The 27,592-nt window shown below is 44.0% G+C and overlaps 1 protein-coding gene across 8 annotated transcripts in view; it reads right to left on the bottom strand.

Moving 5' to 3' along the window:
- Positions 1-382: 382 nt before the first annotated feature.
- Positions 383-27,592, bottom strand: part of LEKR1 (leucine, glutamate and lysine rich 1) — a 222,762-nt gene continuing 195,552 nt past the window's right edge. For 4 of the 8 annotated variants that reach the window (XR_007155716.1, XR_007155720.1, XR_007155718.1 and 1 more), the window contains 6 exons: positions 23,814-23,912; positions 11,582-11,687; positions 10,804-10,878; positions 9,941-10,050; positions 4,367-4,433; positions 383-610 (listed from right to left, as the gene is read on the bottom strand). Coding sequence is in view for 1 of the 8 variants with exons in the window: in XM_047875645.1 (XP_047731601.1) it covers positions 23,901-23,912 (12 nt within the window). In the remaining 7 variants the exon portion in view is untranslated. Of the gene's footprint in view, positions 611-4,366; positions 4,434-9,940; positions 10,051-10,803; positions 10,879-11,581; positions 11,688-13,182; positions 13,217-23,776; positions 23,913-27,592 lie in introns of those variants that run through there. The other 4 variants (XR_007155721.1, XR_007155719.1, XR_007155722.1 and 1 more) reach the window with 4 other exon arrangements.

Raw genomic sequence — 27,592 nt, 5'->3', positions numbered from 1 at the left:
TCTCCCAAATGCATTTAAATTTTACACTACTTCACCACTTTGTCCCCTTTTTCCCCCTAAGGGCCTTTTTTTTTCTTCCCCCCCCCCCCCCCCCCCCACTATTACCACTGGGCTGAGTCCTGCTTTCTGTGGCTCAGTCCCATCTTGTTTGGGGAATTCCAGTGGCTTTCAGAAAACTTTGAGGGGCACATGAGAAACTGTTAGGAGGGACAGCTAGTCGGAGGTGGCAGGGCCACCTGCTGTCCCAGAGCCTGGGGGGCACTGTGCCTGGGGGTCTGCTCTTCCACTTCCCCCATCCATGAACTAGATTTCTGTCTCTTCCCTGGCATTAATAAGCTGTTGGGGCAATAATTCACACAAACTGAACTTACCAGAAACTAGGCTTACAAGCCAGACAATAGTACTGCTTTAAAATGTGCATCTTTCTGGAGCCGTGACCGGGGTTTGGAATGCAGGGCGGGCAGCATGAGATGTGGTCCAGAGTGCACGTGGGGCCCCGGGGCCAGTGGGCTCCAGGCCCTGGCTGAGTGTCTGGCCCCTTCTGTCTGCCTCAGCTGCCAAGGAGATGACCCCTGTGGGCTGGCTGGGGAGAGAGCTGGCAGGCGGGGATCTGAGAGGAGAGAGAATGGAGAGACAGCATGATCTTTAGAAATCATTTACAGTTTCTGCTCCATTTAAATGTCAGTGTCCTGAGGCCCAGTGCCTGTTGCCTGTCCTGAGTGGACACCTTCCCAGCATTGCCTCCAGTTACCAGGATGACCAGGAAACTGCAATAGGTCTGGCAAATGTGACATTAGCACAGAGGGAGTGGAGTGGGGCAATCTCATGAGATATTCTCTCTGGGCTATGGAAAAACCTGATGAAATCGCCTGGCTTCTGAGAAAAGCTCATCTCCCCAGAGATGGGAATTGCCCCTTGCTGCCCTGAGAGAGCTGCTTTCTTGCCGAAGGGGGCTGAGTGCCCCGGCAGGCTCTAGTTCCTCAGACTCCCCTGCCCTCCTTCCCTTTCGGATCCCCCTCTTCCATCCTCACACAATTTACTCGGGGGTCTTGTCACCCACATTTGCTAACACTGAGTCTCTCCGGAGTGCCTCTTGGCATTCTGTGCTTGCTTAGCGTAGCTTCTAGAACTCAGTGATCGGTAGGGACTTCTAGACATGCAGCTCCAGGCTCATGGCTGCCCTGAGCAATAACCCAGATTGGGTGTGTTCTCCAAGCTTGTCGGCTGGCCGTACCCTGCAGGATACCCCTTCTTTGGAGATGTCTTCTCCTTGATTGGTGTCAAACTTTGACAGATATTTCTTCTAAGTGGACAGCGAATGCCTTTGTAAAGTTTGCTATTTCCCCTAACAGAGAGGAAAAAGTTAAGGAACGTTGTGGCCTCCATGTTTTCAAGCGATGAAAGCAGAACACCGTCTTTTTTTCCATGCCGTCAAGGTTCCTGGTGCTGCCTTTTGAGTTCTGTCCATCAGAGGCTGTCTCTGGCTCGAGTTCGGGTAAGAGTGCAGCCAGCCCCCGTAGGCCTGATGGCCGGCCCTCAGGGTGTGGAAAAGCATCGGCTCAACCAGCTTTCCTGTCATGAACCAAGCGGGGCCATAAACTAGCCACACCGAGAAGGCCTTCTTGCCACTGAGTCATTCTGGCTCCCATTGCTAGGCCTTTGTCAGAGTCCTTTGTCACTTTTGAAACTGTTATTTCTTTGGAAATAAAAGAACAGCGTGGCCATGGTTAGTGTTGCTGGCAAGTTCTATTACTAGAGGCACATTTACTGTAATAGAAAAATATGAATCTGATCAGTGTGTTACAAAGCCTATTACTGCCACAACCGTCATCTTTGTCCCCAAACACCACGGTACCTGCACTTCAAAAGCATGTTCTTCAAAAGCCATTGTGCTGGGGAAACAGGATGAACAGTGCTTATATGACGCTGATTTCCTTTAAAAAGGAAAGAGAAGAGAATGAAAAACAGCCGTGCAGTTCCAGCAGGGCTCTCTGTGAGCATTTCCACACTGGTCTGCTTCCTCGTTGGTTTTGGTCAGGGATGCTCCATATTTTCTCTGTGTATTTAATTCACATGGTTTCATGTGAATTGTTCAGCCCTAAGTCAACAATCTTCATGTCTGTTTAGGTTAAATGTGCCTTTGCTTCCTTACAAGTGTCTCTGCTTTGGGGGGCTTCCATACTTGGTATGAATATCCTCTAAGGACACGAAAAAATGTGGGATAGGGGCCCGGCAATGGGGTCTTGGATCCCTAGGATCAACATGGAGCAGTTTTGTGGATCACTAATTTTACTCGCAGACTTTTCGGAAATGTTTTTGTATTAAATAGTGATGTAACAATGGAGTAGAGCACTCCGTTTCATGAATTTAAAGGTAATGCACAACACTTCAAAGACATGTTATGCTACGGCCGATGCCATTAGGTATCCCATCAGGGTCCTGCAGTGGGTAGTGTTATGGGTTGAATTGAACCCCACCAAATCTGTTGAAGTCCTAAACCCTACTACCTCAGAATGTGAACCAATTTGGGCAAGAGGGTCATGGCGGGTGTAATTAGTTTAGAGGGGTCATACTGGAGTAGCGTAGGTCCTTACAAAAAGGGGGAAATTTGGACATAGACACGCACACAGGGAGAATGCCATGTGAAGATGGAGGCAGAGATGCGGATGATGTGTTTACAAGCCAAAGAGTGCCAAAGATTGCCAGCAAACCCCCAGAAGCTGGGGAAGGGGCCTGGAATATATTCTTTCTCATAGGCTCATAAGGAACCAACGGAGTCAACACATTGATTTCAGACTTCTGGCCTCCGGAACTGTGAGACAATCCATTTCCATTGTCGAAGCCACTCAGTTTGTAGTACTTTGTTGTGGGAGCTCCGAACAAACAAATCCAAGGTATTTCAGTCTTTTCTCTTGCTGAAGATGCTTCATTGGCAGAGTCTGAGAAGTGCTGAACTGAGTTGTGGAAAGAGCTCAATGTTAGGGTCTGCTAGATCCAGCTTTGGATTCTGGCCACACCACCCACAAGTCACGTGGCCTGGGGCATGGATCCCGATGTCCTACTGTGAGCATTACATGCGAGGCCTCATGTAATAATACCAGCGATGCGACCTGGCAGCTCATTGGGTTCTTAGTAGATGTTATTCTTGTTTGCCCTTTCCACTTTGCCCTTCCTGCCCCCAGGGGTCATTTTGTCTGAGAGACAAGGAGCTCGACTTGTCTCCAGCCACACCGTGAGCTAGTGCAAGGCTGGGTAATAAATTCCAGGCCACTCGACTCCGTATGTGCACTGTGGTTCCCCTTGATGTTGTCTTTCAGGGCTCCTTCCAATAATAAACATTCTCTGTACATTGTCTCCCACAAACAGTTGCAAAGGTGATGAAATGGGTCAGCCTCTAGGCCCGGATGCTCTTTATACCACCTGGTGAGAAGTACCTTATATGGGAAGGTTCTCACACTACCCAGAAAGCCTTCTTAACAGGAGAAATGCCTCTGCTTTATTTTATTCTCTCTACATATTAACATGTAATGGTTAGCATGAGGTAATGACTACCTCATGAAAAGATTATATTTTGTTCAAAAGTGTTTTGCAACATTCATTACAGGATAAAAGGGCTTGGGCCTTTTAAGAAGAAACCAATTAGAATCCGAGGGCTGATCCAAGTTGTAACAACTGTGGAGGCCTGTCCTGCAGGAACTCCAATAGTCCCTTTTAATAAGGATTGATAAGCAAGGGATTAGAGCAAATTAGTTGGTAGTGACTAGTTCCTGATGCAAAACGGCCTGAGTTACATTGTCCTGATGGAACAAAGGTATTGGGGACAAATCGCTTTGTGGATCTAGGAAGGTTGCCTAAGTTATGATTCAGTATGGATAAAGATCAAGGTCTGGAGTCAAACCTGCATGGGCCTTGGTTGCTCCAAGGAAGCTGGACACCATCTGGAAAAGCTACAGGGCCCCTTCCTGGAGCATGCCCCAGTGCTGCAAACATTTGTGGGACATTCAGTTTTCCCCTTCCACTCACTCTTAGGTCCTCCCACCCCAGGGAAAGAGACATCACTTTCTACCTTATTGGCCCTTAAAAAGAAAGCTAGCTTCAAGGAGTGTTTATGACTTCTTTTCTGCTTAATGACCAGAGCTCACTTGGGAAAAAATTATGTGGCTGGAGTGAAGAATACTTACCGGTATAGTCGTACTGGTGGGGGAAACTAAAAATCAGGGCTTACTGAATGCAAAGCACAGTCAGAGTTGGAAAGCCCTGGCTGGGTTTTAGGCTGCCAGCACATGGTCATGGGGTTTGAGTTAGTCACTGGGCTTCTCCCAGCCTCAGTGTCCTTGTGAGCACCCGTGGAAGTAATGGTGCCTACCTCACCGCTGCCTTGTGAACAGTGACAGAGATAACACCCTCCAGCTTCGTGCCCTGTGGAAACCGTCCTAGGAATAGAAGGCGATGTTAATATGATAAATTAATGTAGTGACAAAAATACCTAAGCATTTATATCTTTAGAACTTTGTTCTGAATTTTTGAAAATTTTAATGCATTCTAATAAAAAGTGCATTTCATGAACAACGACAAAAAAAAAGGGGGTCCCATTGTAGTCTGTGTTTGAATTTTTGTATCTAGCAGAAAGCCTAACCTATAAATTGCAAACCAGCTCACAAACGTGTTATTTCACCTGCAGGGTATTAAACAAGTTTTGTTTTGTTTGTGTTTTGCTTTTTTTTTTTTAGTTTATTTTTTTTGAGAGAGAGAGAGAGAGAGTAGGGGAGGGGAAGAGAGAAAGGGAGAGAGAGAGAGAGAGGGAGAGAACCCCAAGCAGGCTCCTCACTGTCAGCGCAGAGACTGACACAGGGATCGAACTCACGAACCAAGGGATCATGACCTGAGCCAAAATCAAGAGTCGACTGAGCCCCCTAGGCGCCCCTGTTTTGTTTGTTTTTTAAATCAACTGTCAACATGTAAAACTAGAGGATTTCCCATAAAAAACAAAACAGACAAACAAAAAAAACAACCACTAAACCAAATCCTAGATTGCAGCTTTTCTTGGGGAAATAGAAGCAGAATTGCTGGCACAGCTGATTGGCATTTCCCGCAGCCCACTGCTCCCCACCACCCGCTGGCTGTTTACCACCCCAGGCCAGCCATGCCCAAAGTTTCCATTTCCCTGGTGGCATCTTCCCACTGGGAGGCCTAGCGTTTCAAATAGCAACATCCTTGAAAAATCAAACCAGTCAGAGGGCAAATGCTTGATGGATGCTCAAACGGGGTTGGGGAGTGAGGGTATTTGGTCTCTTATCCTAAGCTGGTCTACGTGGCCCAGGTGTGGTGAAGTGGAGTTTCTGTCTTATAAAACGAGCACAGGATCCTTGTGAGGATTCAATTAGGTGACATAATTAAACCTTGCAAGAGTCGACACTTGGTAAATGCTAGCTCTGAGCAGGACATCCCAGGCTGCTTGGGGCACTTCTGACAAACATCTGTAGTTTAAACTCATAGTCCAGGGGCGCCTGGGTGGCTCAGTCGGTTAAGCGTCCGACTTCGGCTCAGGTCATGATCTCACGGTCCGTGAGTTCGAGCCCCGTGTCGGGTTCTGTGCTGAGCGCTCAGAGCCTGGAGCCTGCTTCAGATTCTGTGTCTCTCTCTCTCTCTCTCTCTCTGACCCTCCCCTGTTCATGCTCTGTTATCTGTCTCAAAAATAAATAAACATTAAAAAAATTTTTTTAAACTCACAGTCCAACATGAGGTCCCTGTAAGCCGCCAAGCACCTTCAAAGGATCAGGCTCAGGAAGAAAGGAAAACAAGAATGCAGGCTGCTCCCCACAAGACTGGAAACCCAAGGTGGACACAGATCCTCAGCATAACATGGACACTGTTTATTTTTGGTGAATCACTCCTGTGTCACCAGGAGTGCTAGAAAGCTGGGGTAAATGTGACATGCCAAGAGATGTCTCTTTGTTTTGACAAGGCCACACGTAGCAGATTTGATGCGTACCTGTGTCTGCTCCAAAGAAACATGAACCAGCGACAGCCCAGTGCATCTGCCTGAGTGCTCACCTCCAGTGCAAATACACAGCCAGCTTCCTGCAGACAGCCAGCGACCGGGAGTCTGAAAACCTATAGGAAGGCCTGAGTTTCTCAGGGGTGGGAGGGAGGCAGCCGTCCAGCACCACTGTGACCCAGATTGGGGCTATCTCTAAGGATATCACCAATCCCTAGGAGCCATACCTGGGAAAGATCTCCCTGCTTTCTTCTCCCTGCCAAGGGTTCTGCCCAAGGCGGTTTTATAGGAAGGTGTCTTTCTTCTGAGAAGGAGACTATCCCCGGGTCCAGCAAAAGATGAGTAAATGATTACTGGATGCTGTAAAAAGGATCTTGTGAAGTATTTCTGTTGTCCAACAAAAAGGATCTGGTTTTTACACATCTGTCTTTTTAGTTCATTTGTTGCAGATAGAAGGCTGCAAACGCCTTTTAAGGACCAAGGGTAGGGCTTACTTTGGGAAATGGGGTGGCTAAGGATTTGGGATTTCCCCACTGTTTGTTTCCTCCATCTCATGACCTGACAAAAGCAACCATCTGAGTCACACAGCGAGTGGACTTGCATTGAGGAAATATCCATTTGCTATTATAAACTGGGGAGGCCCTTAGGAAGAAAACCAGGCTGTTTCCTGGGTAGGCCTGCCCTAAAGTGGGGCAAATGATACAGCACTGGGGATGTTGAAATGAAGAGGGGTGCATTTTTGACGGGGGAACTTGAGGTCATTTAGGCTTAAGCTGTAACCAAGGCAGAGATTCTGAACCAGGGTGGGAGGGTCCCCAGGGAGCTGTGGATTCAGGGAAGTTAGGGCTGGATCTCCAGATGTGTGTGTATATGCCACAGATTACTTGGAATGTTGTATGAAAGTAGGAGTGGCTGACTTGATGTCAGGGTTTCTCAACTTCAGCACAAGTGACATTTGGGCTGGATCATTCTTTGCTGTGGAGGGCTGTCCTGTGTGCTGTAGGGGGGTTAGCAGAATCCCTGGCCTCTACACACTGGACGCTGGTAGCACTCCCCTGCCTCCCAAGTTGTGACGGCCAAGAGTATCACCACCGTCAATGTCCCCTGGGGGCAGAACTGTCCCTGGTCGAGAACCACTGAGATAGGAGAGTCCCTGAGGAGGCAGAGAGGAAGTATGAGGTGAGCCACTCCCTGGTGAGGCTCCCTCACAGACCTACCCCTTGTTCCTATAAGTCATCACTGTTTTCGTACCTCAGCATCAGGCAGCTACTTATACCTTCTGGCCAAATGTTTTGTCCTGACAGCTAGTCAAACATTGGAATTTTCTCTTTTTTTTTTTAAGTTTTTTTTTTTAATGTTTATTTTTGAAAGAGAGAGAGAGAGAGAGAAAGAAAGAGAGAGAACAAGTGGGGAAGGGGGGCAGAGAGAGAAGGAGACACAGAATCCAAAGCAGGGCCCAGGCTCTAAGCTGTCAGGGCAGAGCCCGACACAGGGCTGGAACCCATGAACTGGGAGATCATGACCTGAGCCGAAGAAGTCAGATGCTTAACCAACTGAGCCACCCAGACACCCCAAACACTGGAATTTTCTTAAGTGAGGTGGGGAAACAGATAAGTGGGTAAGGCTCTTCCTCTGAGAAATATGAGTATCTTTTGAGGGGAGGTTGTAGCCTTGGAGACAGCACAACAGCTACTAGCTACTACCAGCAAGAGCACAAAGGAGAAAGGTAACACAAAATGAAACAAAAGACATATTTTTCCTTAGCGGGTTGTGTTCACTGCTTAATAAGCGAACACATCCAAACTCAGGAGAGGTGCACACCTATTCTGGGACAAGCCCCGGAGCCGTGGGTAGAGGTGGTTGAACAATTTGGTGTGCAGGGAGGTAACCCCCGCGTATGACCACTGGGCCTCTTGGGGCTGGGGCCATCCATCAGTCACAGAGCCGCTGGCAGACAGGTGGAGCTGTGAAGAAGTGCATTTGCTCAAACACGGCAAACGGTGTTGGAACAAGCCACCACTTTCTGAAGCTATTACACTCTGTCAAGTCAGGAGCTGAGTCTGGGGGATGCCCAGGTGGCCAGAATTCACTCACGGTCCAGGGCCTGGAGGAGCTGTGGGATTGTTGTTTTCCCTCATTGAGGCAGTAAAGATTGATTTTGGATGTGGTGACTGAGGCCCAGCGCGTTAATGACCTCAGAGGGACGTTCCTTTCCCACGCCGCACTGCATGCAGACAGTAGAACGTAACGTAAGGCCCCTTCGGGCATGACTCCTTCCTCAACACATCATTTCCCAGCTGGGGCCCCGGGGCCTGTGGAGGGTGGACGGCTGAGTAAAGGCCTGGGGTTTGGCGCGGGGCATCTCAGGCCCAGAGATGAGAAGGTCTGCCTGCCACAGGAATAGCCCCTGGCTGCTCTCACATTTGACGTACTGCATTTGGCTTGGGGGAGCCGGCCGGGGACCTCTGATAAGCAAGTCAAAGATTCAAGGCAACAAGCAGCTTGTTGATATCCCACCCTCCTCTCTGACACCAGGAGAGAAACTCACTGGCAAGGGACGCAGCTGGCCTTTGCAAGGCACTGTTCCATTAGAAGCCAGACATCCTAACAAAAGCAAGAATGACAGGAATGAAAGTTTCTGCGCTGACGCACAGATACTGACTGAAGAGGTATTTCTCATGTTGGCTTTGCACTTCTGAGGGCAAATCTGCCAAACAGATATCAAAGGAGATGGGGACCCCAGGCGAGGAGGCATGCACTCTGCACTCAGAGCAGAGAGACTGAAGGAATCTCTCTCCCACCTTCACTTTTCCCACCTGCAAGGCACAGGTCATAATGCCCATGGCAGCTGCCTTGCAGCATGGTTGAAAGAACCAGTTTAAACAGAGGCTCTTGTTTTGTTTTGTTTTTTAATGTTTATTTACTTTTGAGAGAGGAGAGAGACACAGCATGAGCAGGGAAGGGGCAGAGAGAGACACACACAGAATCTGAAGCAGGCTCCAGGCTCTGAGCTGTTAGCACAGAACCCAATGCGGGGCTTGAACCCACGAACCGTGAGATCATGACCTGAGCCAAAGTCATATGGTTAACCGACCAAGCCACCCAGGTGCCCCCAAACAGCAGCTCTTAGCTTAGTCAACTGCTGGGCAGGTTTCAGTGGGGCTGCAAAGCCCTGAAATTACTAGCACGAGCATTTTGCTTCTACATGATTATGTGCATCTTCCTGGGGAGAGAGTCACCGCTTTCACAATATTCTCAAGAAATATGATTACCCTGGAAAGATTAGAACCATTGATCTGGATAATGCGTGAACGTGATATATAACTGTTATCAGCAAAGGTTTTGGAGGAGAAAGGGACACAGAGGAGCACCTACTCTGTGTCAGGGTGTGTGGGGGACACACAGAGAAGTAAGAAAACATGATTCCTGGCCTCATGGAACATATGACAGATTTTGGACAGAAGACTAAAACATGAAAAATCAAAAAGAAAAGGTAACTACCAGCAAAACAGCTGAGAGGTCGGAAGAACTTAAGTGCCACATAAATTCAGAAGTGGGAATGGTCTGGGCAGGAAGGAGGGCAGGGTTGGGCTCAGACAAAGGCAGAGAAGGGCCTCCATGGAGGAAGGCTGGCCCCAGGAGAGCCCAGGCCCCAGAGCTTGAAGGGTGAGTATAGAACACTCTGGCCGTGGGGCCCCCTTAAGCGGGACTAAGGGTCTCAGAGCAGAGGTTCTGGGTGATAGTCTATCCCAGATGCCTCTTCAGATATCTAGCCAGTTCTTGGTCCTTCAGCCTTTGCCTCCTCAGAAGGGGCTGAGGGCTTCCCCTGGAGAATCCCCATGGGGGACACAGAGCCTGTCCAGGATGGACATTTTCTTCCCTGGGGAGATATCCTGGTGACTCACAGGTGCCAGGCAGGAAACACTTCATGTCTAGACTTACTTCGTGCTGTGATATATCCAGGCTGCCTCCTCACAGTTAGCAAAGTCCCACTGGTCAGGCCTCATGGGGCCAGCACTTAGTTACCCCAAACACACAAAGTAAATAAAACACTGGAACATGGAGAAAAAAAATTAGAGATAACTTGGCATTTCAGAAAAAAATACTGAAGTGTTCCTCATGAGAAAAATCAGAACCTAAATGTCTTTGCACTTATCCTATGGTGTGGCAGTTTCTAAATTCTCCACATGGCAGGGCCACCATAACCCCTTCTATCCCCAGGGCTCCCTCTGGTCCTGCTGTGACCCTGGTCCCACTGACTGACTAGGCCACCCCTCCCCAAATCAGCAAGGCCGTCCCACAAATGACATCTCTCCACTCTCCTCAAAGGGGCTGAAAGGGTTTTCTTGGGAACTCTTGAGATCTTGCCACTGCCCTGCAGATGTAAAGATCCTATAGTTTTGTTTTTGTTTTTTTAAATATGCTTTTGAACATAGAAGTTGACTCTGGCAACCAGTATAGGACCACTCTCCCCACCTTGTACCCTAATACCCATGTCAAGGGAGCAGCTAATTATCTACCTTCCTGATGATGCAAAGGGAATATTTTAAGAAATCTGATCTGTCACACCCTAAGATGATTCCCCCAGTAAGGGAAGCAATGGGGATCTGAGACCAAGCAAGGCTCTTGGCCTCTTTCCAGAAAGAGTGGACTCTGCCATTTCCTGACCATCCTCCTTTCTTCATGGGTACCTCTTCCCCTTTATGACACTCTCCCATCCTAGGAACTCCTCCCTGACCCTGACTTTTCATATCCCCCAAGTGCAATCAGACTTGTGTTACTTTACTTCTGTCCTTAAAACTTACCTGTCCCCTTTGTCATGCTGTCACTGCCTGGCTTGATGATGGAGGTATCTGCGGAAGGAATCTGGTCTCTTCTTCCTGTTCCCAAATACCAGAGGTAACTTCAGGGCCGATGGCCTCATTTTTATCCACTGTTAGCTAGCAGGAATAACAAGACTGGGAGATATTGCCCTAAGGGGTGTCCTCTTGGGGATAGCCAGCCTCCTAACATGACACCATGTCCTGATCCATGTTTGGCATCCCCCTCAAACAAAGCTAGGTGACAATCTCTTTTGGCTTCTCTCTTCTGCATAGGGCTTACCAGGCAGAAGGGGATCTCTAGCCTAGCCGAAGGCAGTGTGCAGGGCCTGGTTCTGGCCCTCTGTTGAGACTGCTTCCAGTCTGCTTGTTTCCTGGTTGCCTTTAATCAGGCAAAGACTGATTAACAAACAAAAAAGAAGTGGGGAGGGGAATAGGCTAATACTCTGGTAGCCTCTCAAGGTAGAACAGGATTATTTGTTTTAATTATTTATTCATCCTGCCATCAAGCACCATGCATTATGGCTCATACTTACAACTTCCCGTTTGACCCTTAATCAAAGTCTAATAGTCCCTGGGTCTCTTGTCATTCCCACAGATTCCTACTTCGGTGTGGTGGGGTGGAGTGGAGTAGGAAGGCAGAGGTGGGAAATGTATTTGGGTTCAGGGTTTGGTATTGGTGTTCCTCCCCACCAGGTAACATGGTATGGTAGATAGTTTTTGGTTTGGGCTGGCTGTGCCCTGATTTACCTCTGGTAATTACCTCTCCCACACATGGGAAGCTGTTTAGTCAAGGTGCCTTCCTGTCCCTGGCCCCAGGGCAAGCGCTTGAACCTGGTGAGGTTGGTTGGATTTGCCTTCCCTGGAATCTGAAATTTGAGCCAAGTCATCAAAAAGACGGAAACCAATTGGAGCTTATTCATTATTCACAGCAGTGTACCCAGGTGACCCTGCTAAGAGGTCATGTGTCTTAGACCCTCGATTTTATGCTGCTTCCTGCCCACTGAGTTTCCCAGTTCCTGTCCATTATGTTCCGGTTTCTGAGCCTGATTTCCCAGTCATTGAGAAATCAACTGTTTTTCCAGTAAATTCCCTTTGGGTTTAGCTTAGCCAGGGTTGGCTTCTGTCACTTGCCTCCTAAGGAGACCTAACTCACACCCACAATGAACCTAGGTTTCTGAGTGTCCCTGAAGTCACACTTGGTTTCAGAACATCACCCCAAAGCTGTGCTAGAAGCTGATGAAGCCTTTACATTTACCCTGACTCTGCAGTAATCATTTCCCAGAATTTATCTTCTTAGCTGCCAAGCCCATGCTACTTATTAGTTGACTGTGGTTTATAACCTGCCTCTGGTTTCTTTCAGTATTTTTTAGTTTAATTCAGACCGGGCCAAATCTCTCTACCCCATACCTAGAGAACAGGCTTGCTTTCCACATGGTCTTCTGCTTGACGCTCCTCCAACTTATGCTAGGGAAATGTAAACCAGGACAGCATTTTTGCAAACCCAATTGGAAAACTATAGTCAAGAGCTTCTAAAACCTTCTTTCTGAAATAGTAATTCAACTAATTTTGAGATTTATCCTATGAAAGTTATCAGAGGATCATAAAGATGAGTAAGCATGTTTATTACGGTATTATTTTGCAGTAGCAAAAACTTGAAGACAACCTGAATGTCCAGCAGCAGAGGAATGGTTAAATAAACAATGGTCTATTCATATGATACATGCTACGTTCATTCAGGATCAATCACAGTTTTGCAGAATATTTAATACCACGAGGAAAATTCCCATACTATCTTGTGTATCAGGGGGAAACAAACAAACCAGGACACAAAAATGTATGTGCAGGATAATCTCAATTTGTTTTATTCAAATTGGGAAGGATTGCACCAACATATTAGTTGTGATACCTCTTGATGGGGTGAGTATGTTTGGCTTAGTAGGCTGTAAACTCTTTGAGAGTAGGGATTATTTCTTATTTCTTATTATAGCTCTAATTTCTACCGACCTCAGGCACATAGCTTGCCTGTCGAAATAATAAATGAGTTTCCTTATATTTTTCCATGGTTTTCTTTTCTTTTCTTAATGTTTATTTATTTTTGAGAAAGAGAGAGAGAGAGAGAGACAGAGACAGAGAACCAGTGGGGGAGGGGCAGAGAGAGAGGGAAACACAGAATCTGAAGTGGGCTCCAGGCTCTGAGCTGTCAGCACAGAGCCCAACACAGGGCTTGAACTCATGAACCATGAGATCATGACCTGTGCTGAATTTGGACGCTTAACCAACTGAGCCACCCAGGTGCCCCTCTTTTCTTCTTTCTTTCTTTCTTTCTTTCTTTCTTTCTTTCTTCCTCTTTCTTTCTTTTTTTCTTGTCTTGTCTTGTCTTCCTTCCTTTTCTTTTCTAAAAAATTTACATCCAAGGTAGTTAACATATAGTGCAATCTGATTTCAGGAGTAGAATCCAGCGATTCATCCCCTACATAGAACACCCAGTGCTGATCCCAACAAGTGTCTTCCTTAATGCTCCTTGCCCATTTAGCCTATCCCCCCACTCAAAACCCCTCCAGCAACCCTCAGTTTGTTCTCTATATTTAAGAGTCTCTTATGTTTTGTCCTCTCCCCTGTTTTTATATTATTTTTGCTTCCCTTCCCTTAGGTTCATCTGTTTTGTGTCTTAAATTCCACATATGAGTTAAGTCATATGATATTTGTCTTTCTCTAATCTTGCTTAACATAATACCCTCTAGTTCCATCCACATTGTTGCAAATGGCAAGATTTCATTCTTTTTGACTGCAGAGTAATATTCCGGGGTGTGTGTGTGTGTGTGTGTGTGTGTGTGTGTGCGCCACATCTTCTTTATCCATTTATCTGTTGATGGACATTTGTGCCCCTCTTTTCTTTTAAATAGTGAAAGTGCATGCCATGTGAAATCAGAAAAAAATTTTAGCCAATAAAATTTTGGTACATGAGGTTTGTTGAAATCCTGGTCATGCTTCGAAGTCGTGACAGTTTTAAAATGTGGCAACAATATTTGATTATTCCTTCCACAGAGAGGTGGAGTCTGTGTCCTGTCCTTTTAAATGAAACTGCTTCCACCAATGAGCGCAGCGGAAATGTTCCTATGTGATTTCTGAGGGAAGGCCATAAAAGGCCACGCAGTTTCTGCCTTGTGTGCTAGGAGCACCAGATATGGAAGCCCTGGACCTCAGTGTAAGAGGTCAACCACCCTGAGGCTGCAGCACCGGAGAGGTCATCTGGGGGTACTATGGTTGACATTCTAGCTGAACCTGTCCTTCGTTCCAGGTATGCGGCACATGAAGCCATCCTAGAAGTGGATGCTTCCAGCACTCTGTTGTTTGAGTCACTCCCAGCCAACTGGGGTTCCGACAGTATGGAGAAGAGACTGCCCACATTGTGTTCTATCCAAATTCCTGACCCACAGACTCTCTGAGTGGCATAAATTGGTGGTTTTTCATGCCAGTAGTCTGGGGTGCTTTGTTAGACACCGATAGATACCAAAACAGTTTTCCTCAAACTTCTCCCTCTTTCTGAAACCTTCCCTGCTCCTTTCTGTCCTTCCCACAATTCTGACCCCCAAATTAAACTATTCATTCTTGTCTCCAAAAGCCCTTTCTTATAACCTGTATCAGAGTACTGACTCATCTTGTCTTTCTCCAGATGATGAGAGTTAAGGGCAGAAGCTCTGTGAGTCACTTTTGCCTTTTCAGAGCACCTAACAGCCTGAATCTAATGGATGGTTCTTTTATGCCTTGTGCTGTTAGTATAATGCACAAGAGAGATGGAAATTGACAGAGAGGTCAATTTTGGTGTGTATGTCAGACTTCCATGGAATTCTGGCCTTTTCCTTGATCCGGGGCTACAACTCAATACCATAGTGGGATGGCATTATATCTGTAAAGTGTCCCAATGTCTTAGTTTATTTGGGCTGCCATAACAAAATACCACAGACTGGGTGGCTTAAACCACAGGAACTTATTTTTTCACAGCTCTAAAGGCTGCAAGTTCAAGATCAAGGTCTTGGCAGACTTGGTCTCTCTGAGGTCTCTCTCCTTGGCTTGCAGACTGCTGCCTGCTGTGGCCTCACATGGTCTTTCCTCTATGCATACAAACCACTGGTGTCTCTTCCTCTTCTTATAAGGACACCAATTCTATTGCATTTAGGGTCTCATCCTTAGGACCTCATTTAACTTTACCTCTTAAAAGGTTCTATCTCCAAATACAGTCATAGGAGGAAGTAGGGCTTCAACATATGAACTTGAGAGGTGTGCAATTCAGCCATAACACCAAAGGATACAATGGATTCTTAGTTTTATTTGCACTCCCTGTAGTTGTAGGTGTCACTGAAAAGAAATAATGAACTCACGGATCCAAACTTGATCCATAAACACTTTCCTGGTTTTAAGTTCCAGGCTTATACCATGCTTACTCTCATACCCTTTCAAATAATGATCTGTTGAGGTGATAGCTGTCTATGCTAACTTGTCCTTCTCCACGTCCAGTGACAAGATTTGATTTCATGGAGGTTTTATTTATTTGCTTGTAATTTTGTTTGATGCCCAAGGGAACCTCCAACAAATCTTCAGCATCACTGTCAGCCGCAAAACAGCGCAGATTGCGAAGGCATCCCCCACACTCTGCTGTGTGTAAGTGGGTGTCCTTCCGTTGCCACCCTGTCAGTTCACTGAAGTTGAATAAAGTGCATCAGTGAAGAGGCTGGGGAAAGAAACTGCTGAGAGTGATCCGAGAAGGATTTAAGGAAATGCAGGAACGCCAGGAGCTATAGTGACTAGCAACTACTTTTTGGAATTTTTCTTCTTAAATTAATTCCATGCAATTTCCTTTTTGGTCAGCACCCCCCCCCCCTTTTTTTTTTATTGTTTTATATCATATTCCAAAAGTGAGTGAGAGAGAGAGAAGGGAGTGAGAACACAATCTTCTCTGAGTTGAACTGGATTTGGGACAATTTTATATCCCTCTGTGAACTACAGGTGCTGAATATTCAACATCACACATTTACCCTTTGCAATTCAAATTAAAGTGCACCTATCTGGCCATTTCACCCTTGTTTTCAGCTGGTCTTTGTCACACTACCTCATTGTCATTCCTCAGGCCTGGCCCACCTTCCTTTCACCACTTAAGGAATGAGAAGGCGGTTTTTGTTCTGATTCACACTATCACTAAAGCTCCACAAGAATCAATGGGCTCTCATTTTCACACAATGCGGCATGTTTACACAGTTACCACCCTGCCTGTATGGAGGGCTGGAATACTAAAAAGTTCTTTATGTGAACGTTGGTTCTGAAATGCATTTTATCTGCCCGTTGAAGCTGGTAAGAATTTTGTTCCAATCTGTAAGAAGGCTTTATCCTTGCTCTACACTATCAAGCTCTCAAGATTTTATCTTTCTTGAATTGCCTACAGGTAGGATGAGATTCAATTTGCTAAGAGTCCTTGTTTTTGACACAAAGACAAATACGCACTCCTGTGCTACTTCACGAAGCAATGATTCATTTAAAACAAAACAAAACAAAACAAAAAACCAAAAAAACCTCTCAGGATCAGGAATTCTCCAGAGGGAGAGAGTGAAGCCAAGTCATGCTTTCCTTATTAATTTCAGTATGCTCTCTCTCTCCTGGTTCACTTCAGAAAAGAGGTATAATTACTCTCTTTATGAGTCAGACTCATAGCCCAGCACCTGTTAGAAAATTAAAAAAAATATTTTCCCCACATCACATTACAAAGGGAGGCCCATTGTTTTTGCGCAGTTGCTGGTATTTGCTCCTTTGCCAAAATGACTATTTTGGAGGCTTTAAAAGCCAGAGTGTGATAATGAAAAACAATGACTAGAGACATTTCCAAATGCCAATACATAAAGATAGTAACATGAACTTGATAAACTCTGATTTTCATTCCTTCTAAATTGTTCATAGATTAATAAGGGAGAGTCTGTTTCTCCCAGGCATGGCAAAGTGGCAGATACAGGCAGTTCAGAGCTGTTTCCTAAAAACACACCCCAGGTAGTTACTTATGCATTAGGTATGGAATTCAGTCAGTGCCAACTGTGGAAGGAGACTCAACATATTTGAGTATATAATGGGCATAAAAATTAAAGAATAATTGTAAGTAAGTAAAACGGATATCATGGCATAAAAATTATCTAGCTCAGGGAGGGGTAGGGTGTGATAAAAAATCTTTACAGTCCATTTTTTGACTAAATGTTGTATAAAGAGATAAAGGTCAAAATATTATTGTTGTGCAGATGATAGACGGAGTGCTTGATCCTGATGCCAAACAAAAGACAGAGGGTCGACTCTCTCCACTTTGTCATGCTTCCCCAGCAACATCAAAGAGTGTCTCCGTACGAGACTAACTTGAAATTTACTTTCAACAAGAAATGCATGCTGCACAGTTCCTTATCACCTGGGGTACTGCAGGGAGAGCGCTCCCAAGCCTTGCACCCTGCCCAAAGCACAGGTAACATTTCCAGGCCTCTGCCATGTGCATAGTGGGGAAAAGCAAACAGAGCAGAGGCCGTGTGGTATGTGCCCTTGGCCAATGATGACAGTAAGTAAAATGCAAAGAGCTCGGATACAGATAAAACTTTTTGTCCTGTTTACTTAGGCTTTTTTGATTAATGTCATTTTTTTATATTCCTTTCCTTTTCTTGAAGCCATGAATCAACACTGAATGAATTAGTGAATTATTGGTTGAACAGGCAATATGTTCTTCATCTCTTGAAGAAATTTCTTATTTCATCTATTTCTTTACAAAATAATTATGAGGTCAACAGTTTATTAATGACAAGGTCGATGGAGCACCTGGGATTCATTCAACTGGAGAATTATTTAGGAACAATCTGAAACCAGGCCAAGAAACATTTTATGGTCAAATACTGAATTGTGATCTGTAGAAAAACAGGGTTTTTATCTCCCTAAATTTTTTTTTTACAGTATTTAGTAAAGGAAAATTAACCATCTGGTAAAGATGTTTCTTAATTCACTACCTGAGCATAATGACTGGAACAAAGAGCTTCATAAATGTTTGTTCAAGGAATAAATAAATGAACAGACACTGATACAAAATTAAAAATTACCGACAACCATTTTGTTTAAAAATCAGCATTATTCTTCAGGATTAATTTTAGATAGCAATGTTTGTTATCATTTACTATGGACTAAAATTAACCAAAGAATCAAAATAAATAAGACATATATCCTGGGTTTCTTCCAAACAGAAAAATATTTTTTTCATTAAACACTCTATAAATTTGCTTCTCCCAGAAACAGATGACTAAAGGAATTCTCTAGCTTTGAATTCTTATATTAGAAAAATATATATTTAAAATAATTATGCTAAACTTGTACCTTCACAAGCAGCAATGGGAAGAAAATTTAAAAACAAAATAAATAAAAGAAAGGTAATAATAAAACTAAAATTTAGGTCTCCTGGGAACTAGACACAAGACAGAACTAGAAGTATGTGTAGTTTATTGAGGCAAACTCCTTAAAAGAGAGAAAAAGCAGGGAAAACCTTCAGACTACAGTGCAGGTGAGGCATCTGTGAGCAAGAGAAGGCAGTAAGGAGCTTTGGTGGTACAGAGCTGAGTAAGTCTCAGGCAGTCAACTGGGAGTCCCCACTGAGCAGTCCTGCACTGGCCAGAAATTACAACAATTCTCAGTTATTGCCCAGGGTCTTCCTGGAAGCATATGGCTTCAGCTTGGAAACCAAGGCAGATCTTGAAGGCTCCAATAGCTGAAGGCTGTTAGTGAACTCTTACCCATTGGAGCAGGTACTTAATTGGAGATGTGAATAACATTCTAATGTGGCTGCCACAGTTTGCTCCTTGTGCCACATGGGTTTACTTGCTTTATACATTTGGGGCACAGATCTGCCAGGGTTCCTGTATTTGTTATCTACTGCTGTGTAACAAGTTATCCCCAAACTTAGCAACTTAAAGAACACAATTATGTCATTCAGTTTCTAAGAGCCAGGAATCTGGGAGTAACTTAGCTGCATGGTTATGGTTCAAGGTCTCCCATGAAGTTGTAGTCAAGATGTTGGCCAGAGCTGGAGTCATCACAAAACTTGACTGGGGCTAAAGAATCTGGTTCTGAACTCATGTAATTGTTGGCTGGCCTCAGTTTCTTGCTGGCTATTGGCCTGAGGTCTCCATTCTTCTTCACATGGGCCTCTCTGAAAGCTGCCTGTGTGTCTCATGACCAATTGTAGGTAGCAAGTTGGCAAGTGATGTGAGAGAGACACTAAAACAGAAGGTGTAGTCTTTTATAACCTAATTTTGGAAGTTACATACCATCCATTCCATCATATTCTATTGGCTGCACAGACCAACCTTGATCCAATGTGGGAGGGACAACACAAGGGTATGAATATCAAGAGGCAGGGATCGTTGGGGGCTGTCTTGGGAGCAGGCTACTGCAGTTCCCATGAACTTCTCTTCCTGAGGACAAACTCAGAAAAGGGAAGTAAGTGGGACAAACTAAAGCCCCTGCCACAGCAGTTAGTTTTAGGGTCACAACTGGTACTCATCATCACTCTCCACTTTGTCATTCCACTGTCCATTCCAAATTTCCCCAGTCACCTGCTATCATCTCTGCTAGTCTTTGTGGTTGCCAGCATGGCGACACCTTTTCTCACCTCCTGCTACCTGGGTACAGGGAGCACAAAGGAACCCAAAGAGCCTGGTGACAGCTGTAGCTTGTAATTCGGTGGGACTCTCCATGTGTCTTGGGGTGAGAGTGCACCCCCTCTGGAGACTGGGACTGTTGACTCTGCAGGGCCCACAGTTGTAGAAACGAGATGGAAAACTTATGTCAGTGGGCCACTGGAATGACGGTAAGTGGGGCCACTTCTGTGTCCACCCTTTGGTTCCCAGACATCTGTTTGCTTCCAACACAGTGCTTTCCATAGGTCATCAATTCAGCATATACACTGCACTCTGGAGGATTTGGTTGAACTAGATATGCTAAAAGGTTTACCCAATAAAAATAACCAAAATGTCAGATAAAATAACCAAGAAAACACTTTTAAAAGAGATCACTGAGGGGCACCTTGGTGGCTTAGTCGGTTAAGTGTCCGACTTCGACTCAGGTCACGATCTCATGGATCGTTAATTCAAGCCCTGCATGGGGCTCTCTGCTGTCAGTGCAGAGCCTGCGTTGGATCTTCTGTCCCTGTCTCTCTCTGTCCCTCCCTCGCTCGCTCTCTCTCTCTCAAAAATAAATAAACATAAAAAAAAAAAAGACATCACTGAGATGGCACAAAAGTAAAGCATCAGCAGAGATCAAAAACAAGATAAAAGTAACAACTTTGGGAGAGGAGAACCAAAGCCAGCTCTCTTTGTGTTAGGCCCACACAAAATTGGAAATCTTTTTTTTTTTTTTTTGCTACAATATGATTTAACAATTCTATACATACTCAGTGCCCTTAATCCTCTTTATCTATTTCACCACCACCACCCCTGCCACAACATTTGAAATCTTATAGAAGACCCCTACATGAAGCAGGAATCTCAAAGGGCTTTACCTTCAATTAAGGGTGAGTAAAAAATGAACTGCTACACAGAAGGGGACAAACCACATCTGATTCTATTTTTATGCTAGGGGAGAGTGGTAGGAAATCTCACTTGGGAATTTAGAACTACAGCTTGGCCCTCACGTGGCTTTTTGCATGAATTTATGTTATACCACCTGTATCTGAAAAACTGAAAGAGGAGAATTTTAATTAAAGCACTCTCAGAATGTTTGTATAATCAACTGGGAGGAGCAAATGTAAATATTTTCTGGAAGAATGCAATCTCAACTGAGGCCTCGAAGAATTCCTATAGATAGAATTCCAAAGAACATAAGCTCAAATAAAACCACACATAGGTATACTCTGCCTTCTCTCCTCCCCTGCAGGAGAATAAAGCACCGTGAATGAGAACGAGCAGACACAGGCAGCAAAATCAGATCTGTAAAGATGATAAGACACAGAATATAAAATAACCATGTTTGGTATGGTGAAGAAATAAATATTCTGTGAGAAAGGAATAAGAGATGGCTTTTTATTTTTTTTTAAAGGTTACTTAATTTATTTTGAGAGAGAGAGACACACAAAGAGTGTGTATGTGTGTGTGTGTGTGTGTGTGTGTGTGTGTGTGTGTGTCTGTACGCAAGTTGGGGAGGGGCAGAGAGAGAGAGTGAGAGAGAATCCTAAGTGGGCTCTGTGCTGTCAGTACAGAGGCTGGCTTGAGGCTCAAACTGACGAACCATGAGATCATGACGTGAGCTGAAATCAAGTCTGATGCTTAACTGACTGAGGAGATGGCTTTTTAAAAACACAATCAAACAGACTGATGAAGAATTGAATAAAATTTTCCAAAATAAAAAACTGCTTTATGCAGAAAGATTATGAGACCAAATGGAGGAAGGTCTGCAAGAAGAAACAGTGAGCAAAGAAAGTGGTAAGTATGTTAGGTATATTGAAATAAACACTGACATCATCATCATCATCATCGTCATCATCATAATGTCTAATTTGTGAGGTTAAACAAACAAGATAGAATTCAAATACTGGTCAAAGTATAATATAGATTGGAATGGGGTGGAAAACTATAGTTCAAATAATCTAAGATTCTTGCATTGTTTGGGCAGAGCATCCAGAAATGAAGTAAGTGTGTTCAAATGTCTAGGGTAACTCCTAAAAATAGATATAGAGATAATTAATTCCAAAAGAGAGGTAGGGGGTGGGGTGGTAATAGCAAAAGATGAAAAGAAAAAAGAAAACCTATTCAGAAGATGGCAAGAAAGGAAAAAAGAGAGAGAAATGGATGTCACATGATAAGATGATAGAAATAAATCAAAGGAAGAAGAGCAAAGACAGTCTCAAGATCCTTTGCCCCAAATCAAAACAGTGGAAGTTTATACACACTCTACAATGATGGGTGTTAATTTCATACTGTGATTAACAATGAAAAATGAGCATAAATGACCTTTGAGAATAAAAGGCTTTATTCTACAAAAGAAACTTTAACTTCTGAAGACCTGTGCCACAAAAATGGACTTTCATAGACAATTTTTATGAGCACTCTTCTGATTACTAATTTTAGAACATGTTTTTATTCTTATAAATTTTGGCCTTTGACTTTATCTGGAGAGTTTTTCTTGTGAACAGCTATATAATTTGTTATATCTCTCTCCTTTTGTACCAGTTTTAACACTCTTTTTCTCCTTTGTCTGTATTTAGAAGGACCTGCTTTTTTTAAGGCTATAGCTAGGACATCATATTCTAGAAATAAATCAGAAAGCACAGGACCTAAAGACCTAATATAGACAATGACACATTTTAAAAAAGGAATGTGAGACCTATAATATTCTGTTTCTACAGGATGCTAAATAGCTTCCTAAAGGGTCCTTATAAGATTCTGCAATAGATCTTTTTCATAGATCTGTTTTGTCTTCTTTTTTTCCTATATGGTTTTCCCTTGTTTTATAATTTTTTCCCATAATTTCTAAGTACCTTCTCTCTTTTCTTTTTTTTTTCTGTCTCTCTTCTCTCTCTCTCTTGCTTCTTGAATGCTCACCCTCAAATGAGGCTAGACTGTTATGTCAACAGAGTATAGAGACATCACCCAAGTTTGCTCTGAAGTGAGGGTCCCATCCCTTTTCAGAGACACAAATGGAGTCAAGACAATGTGCTTGGTCCCCAGTCCAATTCCCAGTTTACATTGTCTATTTGTCAATCCAGACTTTGCCACTTATAAGCTGTGTGACTTTGGGTGAGCTGCTTAACCTCTCTGTGCCTTAGTTTTCTCCCCTGTGAAAGGAAGTTGATAAATATACCAACTTCACAGAGTTCTTAGGAGAATTAAATGAAATACTTTCAAAGCTCTTGGCACTATGGACTGCCCATCATAAACAACAAATATAACTAGCATTATCATTGTTACTCCTGCCATACTGTTGCTGTTACCGCTACCACTACCTGCTCTGTAGGCAACCACGCTCTTCTGACAGGGCACACTCTTCCACCTGTGCTGAGTGTCCCGTGTGCTGACCCATGGCTGTACGGGAGAGAATTCCCCTTTCTGAGATCTAATGCACCGCTGCCCATCTCTCCCTCCCTACCGCCACTCACACAAGCTGCTTCTTTAGCCTTTTTTTTTTCCCCCAGGAGTTTGCATCTCAGAATGTTCCCTACAAAGTGGCCCAGGTGCTTTGAAGGGCGGCACCCATGTGGCCCAGCAGTGGTGGGGGGCAGGGGGCAGGTTCTTGTGATTCTGTTGCCTGTGTGCTTTTCTTTTCCATCACGGTTTTTAACGGGACACTGGAAGGGACTGCATCAATGCCTGCTGGCCAGGTATCACACCATCTTACACCAGATATCTAGTTCCCTGCTTTTAAATGGAACACAAAGTGAAGGCACAGCCTGATGTTTGTGTAGACGGCCCTTTCAGCAGGCAAGGTGTCCATGCCTTTTTTATTCATGCTTTTTCAGTAATGCAAGAAAATCTCTCTGACCTGCAGTGAGACCTTGATTTTAACCTGAGATGGATAAGGGAGTGTAATAGGTCCCTTTTTACACACATTTAGGTAAGTTAGAAGATGCGAGGTTAAATTTTCTCAGGAGTGCTAAGACTAAATGTAAAGATGGCCTAGGAAAACTGCTAAGACAGTATCCTGATCATGTTCCCAGGAAAATGCAGAACCTTTATGAGAAGATCTGTGTACTGAAACCCGTGGCATTACATTTGGAATGAGGTTTGTATAAGTCACCTGTAGTGACTGAGTTGCAATAATGTATGAGTCCACAGTTTCTTCATTAAAAATTTGGCTGCTTTTACAGTAAGAAAGGCCAGAAGAGGCATACATAATAACAACAAATAAATGAACAGCTCATAAAGTTCTTGTGGTTGAAATACAATCGGGATCATACACTCAATCAGGTCACATGCCCTCAGGCCCAGTTGGACACCTACCTTTCCCTGTGTCCTTCGAGAGCTGTCCTAATTCTGGAGGGGTGGGAATGGTTGCAGAAACTCTGGGTATCTGGGGGCCATTGAGAGTTAAGAATGTACCTATGAAGTAAGCATTAGAAACATTTAGGACATTGTAACTAAAATAAGAACAGCGATAGAGACTCTACACACATATGCTACTGAGATGCATCAAGCCCAATTTAAAGCACGAAATTACAGACAATTTGACAAACATTTTTAAGGCCTTTAATACACAAGCAAAACAAACTCTGATATTGGTTGTATAATTATATCTGACTCATGGATAATAACATCAAAACATGGAAAGACATCTCTTTCCATCCAACAGGGACATCTCTCCCTACCAGCATACTATGTCCAGGGCACAAATGGTAAAAATAAGCTCTTTCTCCACTTCCACATGAGTCATGCAGATACCAAGAATTTGATGACATTAAATAATTAGTGGAGCAGAATTCCAACCATGTTATTTACAGAAAATTTAAGCCCCAAACTTGATCTTAATGGCTCATATTCCTCTTTACTACTTCTTCTATTATTGCCAGGGACTGGAAAATTAAAGAACTTTCTTCCTGGAGATTGCCTTAGTCTGCATAAGGTGAATAGGGTTGGTCAGTTGTGGGGTTCCTTTGGTTAAGAGTGTTATAAAGAGTTCCATTTGGACACGGTCACAGAGAACCACAGGGACAGCACCCATACATACTGCACTCAGAAATTTCCCTCTGCTGTGATCTGGGCCCAAGGCCAGAAGAAGTATGAATTGGCTCTCAGGGTCCTCTCCCTGACACTCTGTACCCTGGGTGGAGGCAGACAGAGGGAACGGGGCACAACCTCTGTCTTGGATCAGAAGTCTGGGAGCCCAACCCTCTGATCTGAGGTATTCTACTCAATTTTGCCCAGAAGGTGTAATGTTCTGATGCAGACAGGATTCTGGTTGATTTGATTTGCTAACTTAGAACAGTGGCCTTTAACATGGAGAACTTACACCCCAGGGGTATTTCAAAGGTTTGATGGTCTTAAATTCATAGATACTGTGAACCTAAGATTCTCCTATTTCCTTGACTTATAAATATTGCTATTCAAGCGTCATGCTAGAAATGTAATATTTTAGCACACGTTGGGATTTTCTGGTAGATTGCAGAGATGGGAGTTAGGCAATTTTGGACTAATGATTCTCTTCTTCTGTGCCCTGGATTTGTCAAATATCCATGTGAGGGATGGTTTCATGAAAGCAAGGCAAAAATAATGTTAACTAATGTTGAGTAAGAAAGGTTGATTATTGAAAATGCCCCCTCCTGCAATGCATTTAAATATAAGCAGCTCTTTTCAGCTCTTCTCAATATTTATCCCTCAGAAACATTATTTGCTAGAAAAAACTCCAGACCTTATATAGCAAAGCAGTATAAGTGAGTGTCCCTAATATTTTCAAATGTAATTAGAATGTTTTCTTAGACTATTAACCTTTTCAAGATATACTAAAGTTCTACGAGATCTTTCCGCTTGGCACATATTCTTCAACCAAGTAGTTAAAACAATTTTTATTAAATACTGCTTGAAATGTGGATTGCAATACGGTATAATCCTCATCTTCTTTCATCATAAAATGTTTAGTGTTTTCTACCTCCTGTTAATAAAAAGCAAATGATATCCTATGTACAAATTCTTTTAACATCACCTACTTTATTTTTTAAATGTAAAAGGAAACATTATGGATTCACCTCATCAAGAAATGCATTGTCAATAAAATTGAACTTTCATGCTTAATAATTATTTAACAAAATTTGTAATATGTTTATGTTGTTTACTTTTTGCATTTTTTTAAAGTTTATTTATTTATTTTGACAGAGAGAGAGAGCGGGGGAAGGTCAGAGAGACAGGGAGAGAGAATCCCAAGTAGGCTCCTCACTGTCAGTGCAGAGCCCAATGCAGGGCTCAAACTCACAAAACTGTGAGATCATGACCTGAGCCGAAATCAAGAGTCAGACACTTAACCGACTAAGCCACCCAGGCACCCCTATGTTAACATATTAATAATAGATCCTGGAAGGATCTTGGGGAGGTAGCAGAGTAAGAGGATACTGAGCTCACCTGTCCCACATTTCCAACTAGATATCATCCATATCCAAGTCAATAAACAGGAGAGCGATCAGAACGAAGACAGGCAAAACAAACTCCAAGACTACTGATAGAGAAGAAGCTGCATCTGAAAGGTTAGAAAGGTCAGAAAGGTGGAGGGAGGCTGCCTGCAGGAGGAAGGCAGCTGCACATGCAGAGAGGGCAGAGAAATGGGCCCTTGCACCAGGGAGCTCACATGGGGAAGACTAATCCCCATAACGTTTGACTTTCAAAACCAGAGGGGCTGAATTCCATGAGTTTGTAAAACCAGTGGGACTGGAGCCAGGAGCTTTAAAACTCAGCTGCCTCAGCACCAGGTGAGCTGGAAGGGCCATAGCTGGGTTGCCGCCCTTAAAGAGACCACAGCCTGTGTGGAGCGGCAACATAAAAATGGCAGCTTACACAATGCCAGGGGCAAATGGGACACAGATCTGTTCACAGTGATTTCCGAGTATGTTGGGGGACTTCTCAGAAAACGAGGGAGCTAGCAGGTGCCATTTTTCTCCCCTGTCCCCAAGCATAAACACAGAAGTGCCTGTGGGAGGTGGCGCTGCACAGAGACTTGCTACCTAACCTGCTACCAGTGCACCATGTCTACAAGTTCTCCTGAGGACTTGCCCCTTCTAAGCCTGCTAGCCTCAGTCCTGGGCTCAGGGCAAATTTTGGTAAAGTCACGAGTGCATCCCATGCAGCCACCAGGTGCACAGCTGCCTATGCGTGGTACACAAGTGCACTGCCCCAGGCCCAGCCACGTGCCCCCAGCCATGGCAATGCTTCAGGGGGATCCAGCATAGGACCAGTGGCCCAGCACAAATTCTGTTAACACCGTTGCCCCACTCTCAGGTTCACTAGTGGGCATATCCACTCAGAGCTGGCCTGTCTGGGTCCCACTAACACCACAGGGAGCAAGCACAGCCCACAACAGGCAGATGACTGCACTGAAAGGAAAAGTAACTCAGACACAATAGCAGGGCATAAGCAACACACACAGGATGCTCTCCTGAAGTGCCAGGTTCTGGTGCACAGGGGACATTGCATTGTGGGTTCTCCAGCACCTCTTCATCATAAAGTTACTACTTTCAAGAGCAGAAGGCACAGCTGACTTTCTTAACACAGAGAAACAGACACAGAGAGGCAGACAAAATTAGGAGACAGAGAAATTTACCCCAATTTAAAGAACAGGACAAGACCACAGCCAGACACCTAAGTGAAACAGATAGTTTCACTAAGTAACATACCTGATAGAGAATTTAAACACTGATCCCAAGGATACTCACTGGACTTAAGAAAAGAGTGGAAGAAATGAATAAGACCCTTAACACAGAGATAAGGAATAACATAGCAGAAATAAAGGGCTCAATAAACAAAATTAAAAACACATTTGATAGAATGAACAGCAGGATGGAAGAACCAGAGAAATGAATTACTCGAATTAAAAGAAAGAGCAATGGAAAGTAATCAAGTTGAACAAGGGAGAGACAAAAGAATTATGCAAAATGAGAACTCAGGCTCATTCAAACTCAGACTCTATCAAACGTAATAAGATTTGTATTATAGGAGTCCCAGAAGGAGAGAGAAAAGGGGGAAGAAAATTTATTGAAGAAATAGTAGCTGAAAATTTCCTTAATCTGGGGAAGAAAATA

The sequence above is a fragment of the Prionailurus viverrinus genome, chromosome C2 (assembly GCF_022837055.1).
Source record: "Prionailurus viverrinus isolate Anna chromosome C2, UM_Priviv_1.0, whole genome shotgun sequence".
Lineage (NCBI taxonomy): Eukaryota > Metazoa > Chordata > Mammalia > Carnivora > Felidae > Prionailurus > Prionailurus viverrinus.
Note: the sequence above shows the minus strand (reverse complement) of the source record. Positions and strands in the feature narration are given on the sequence as shown.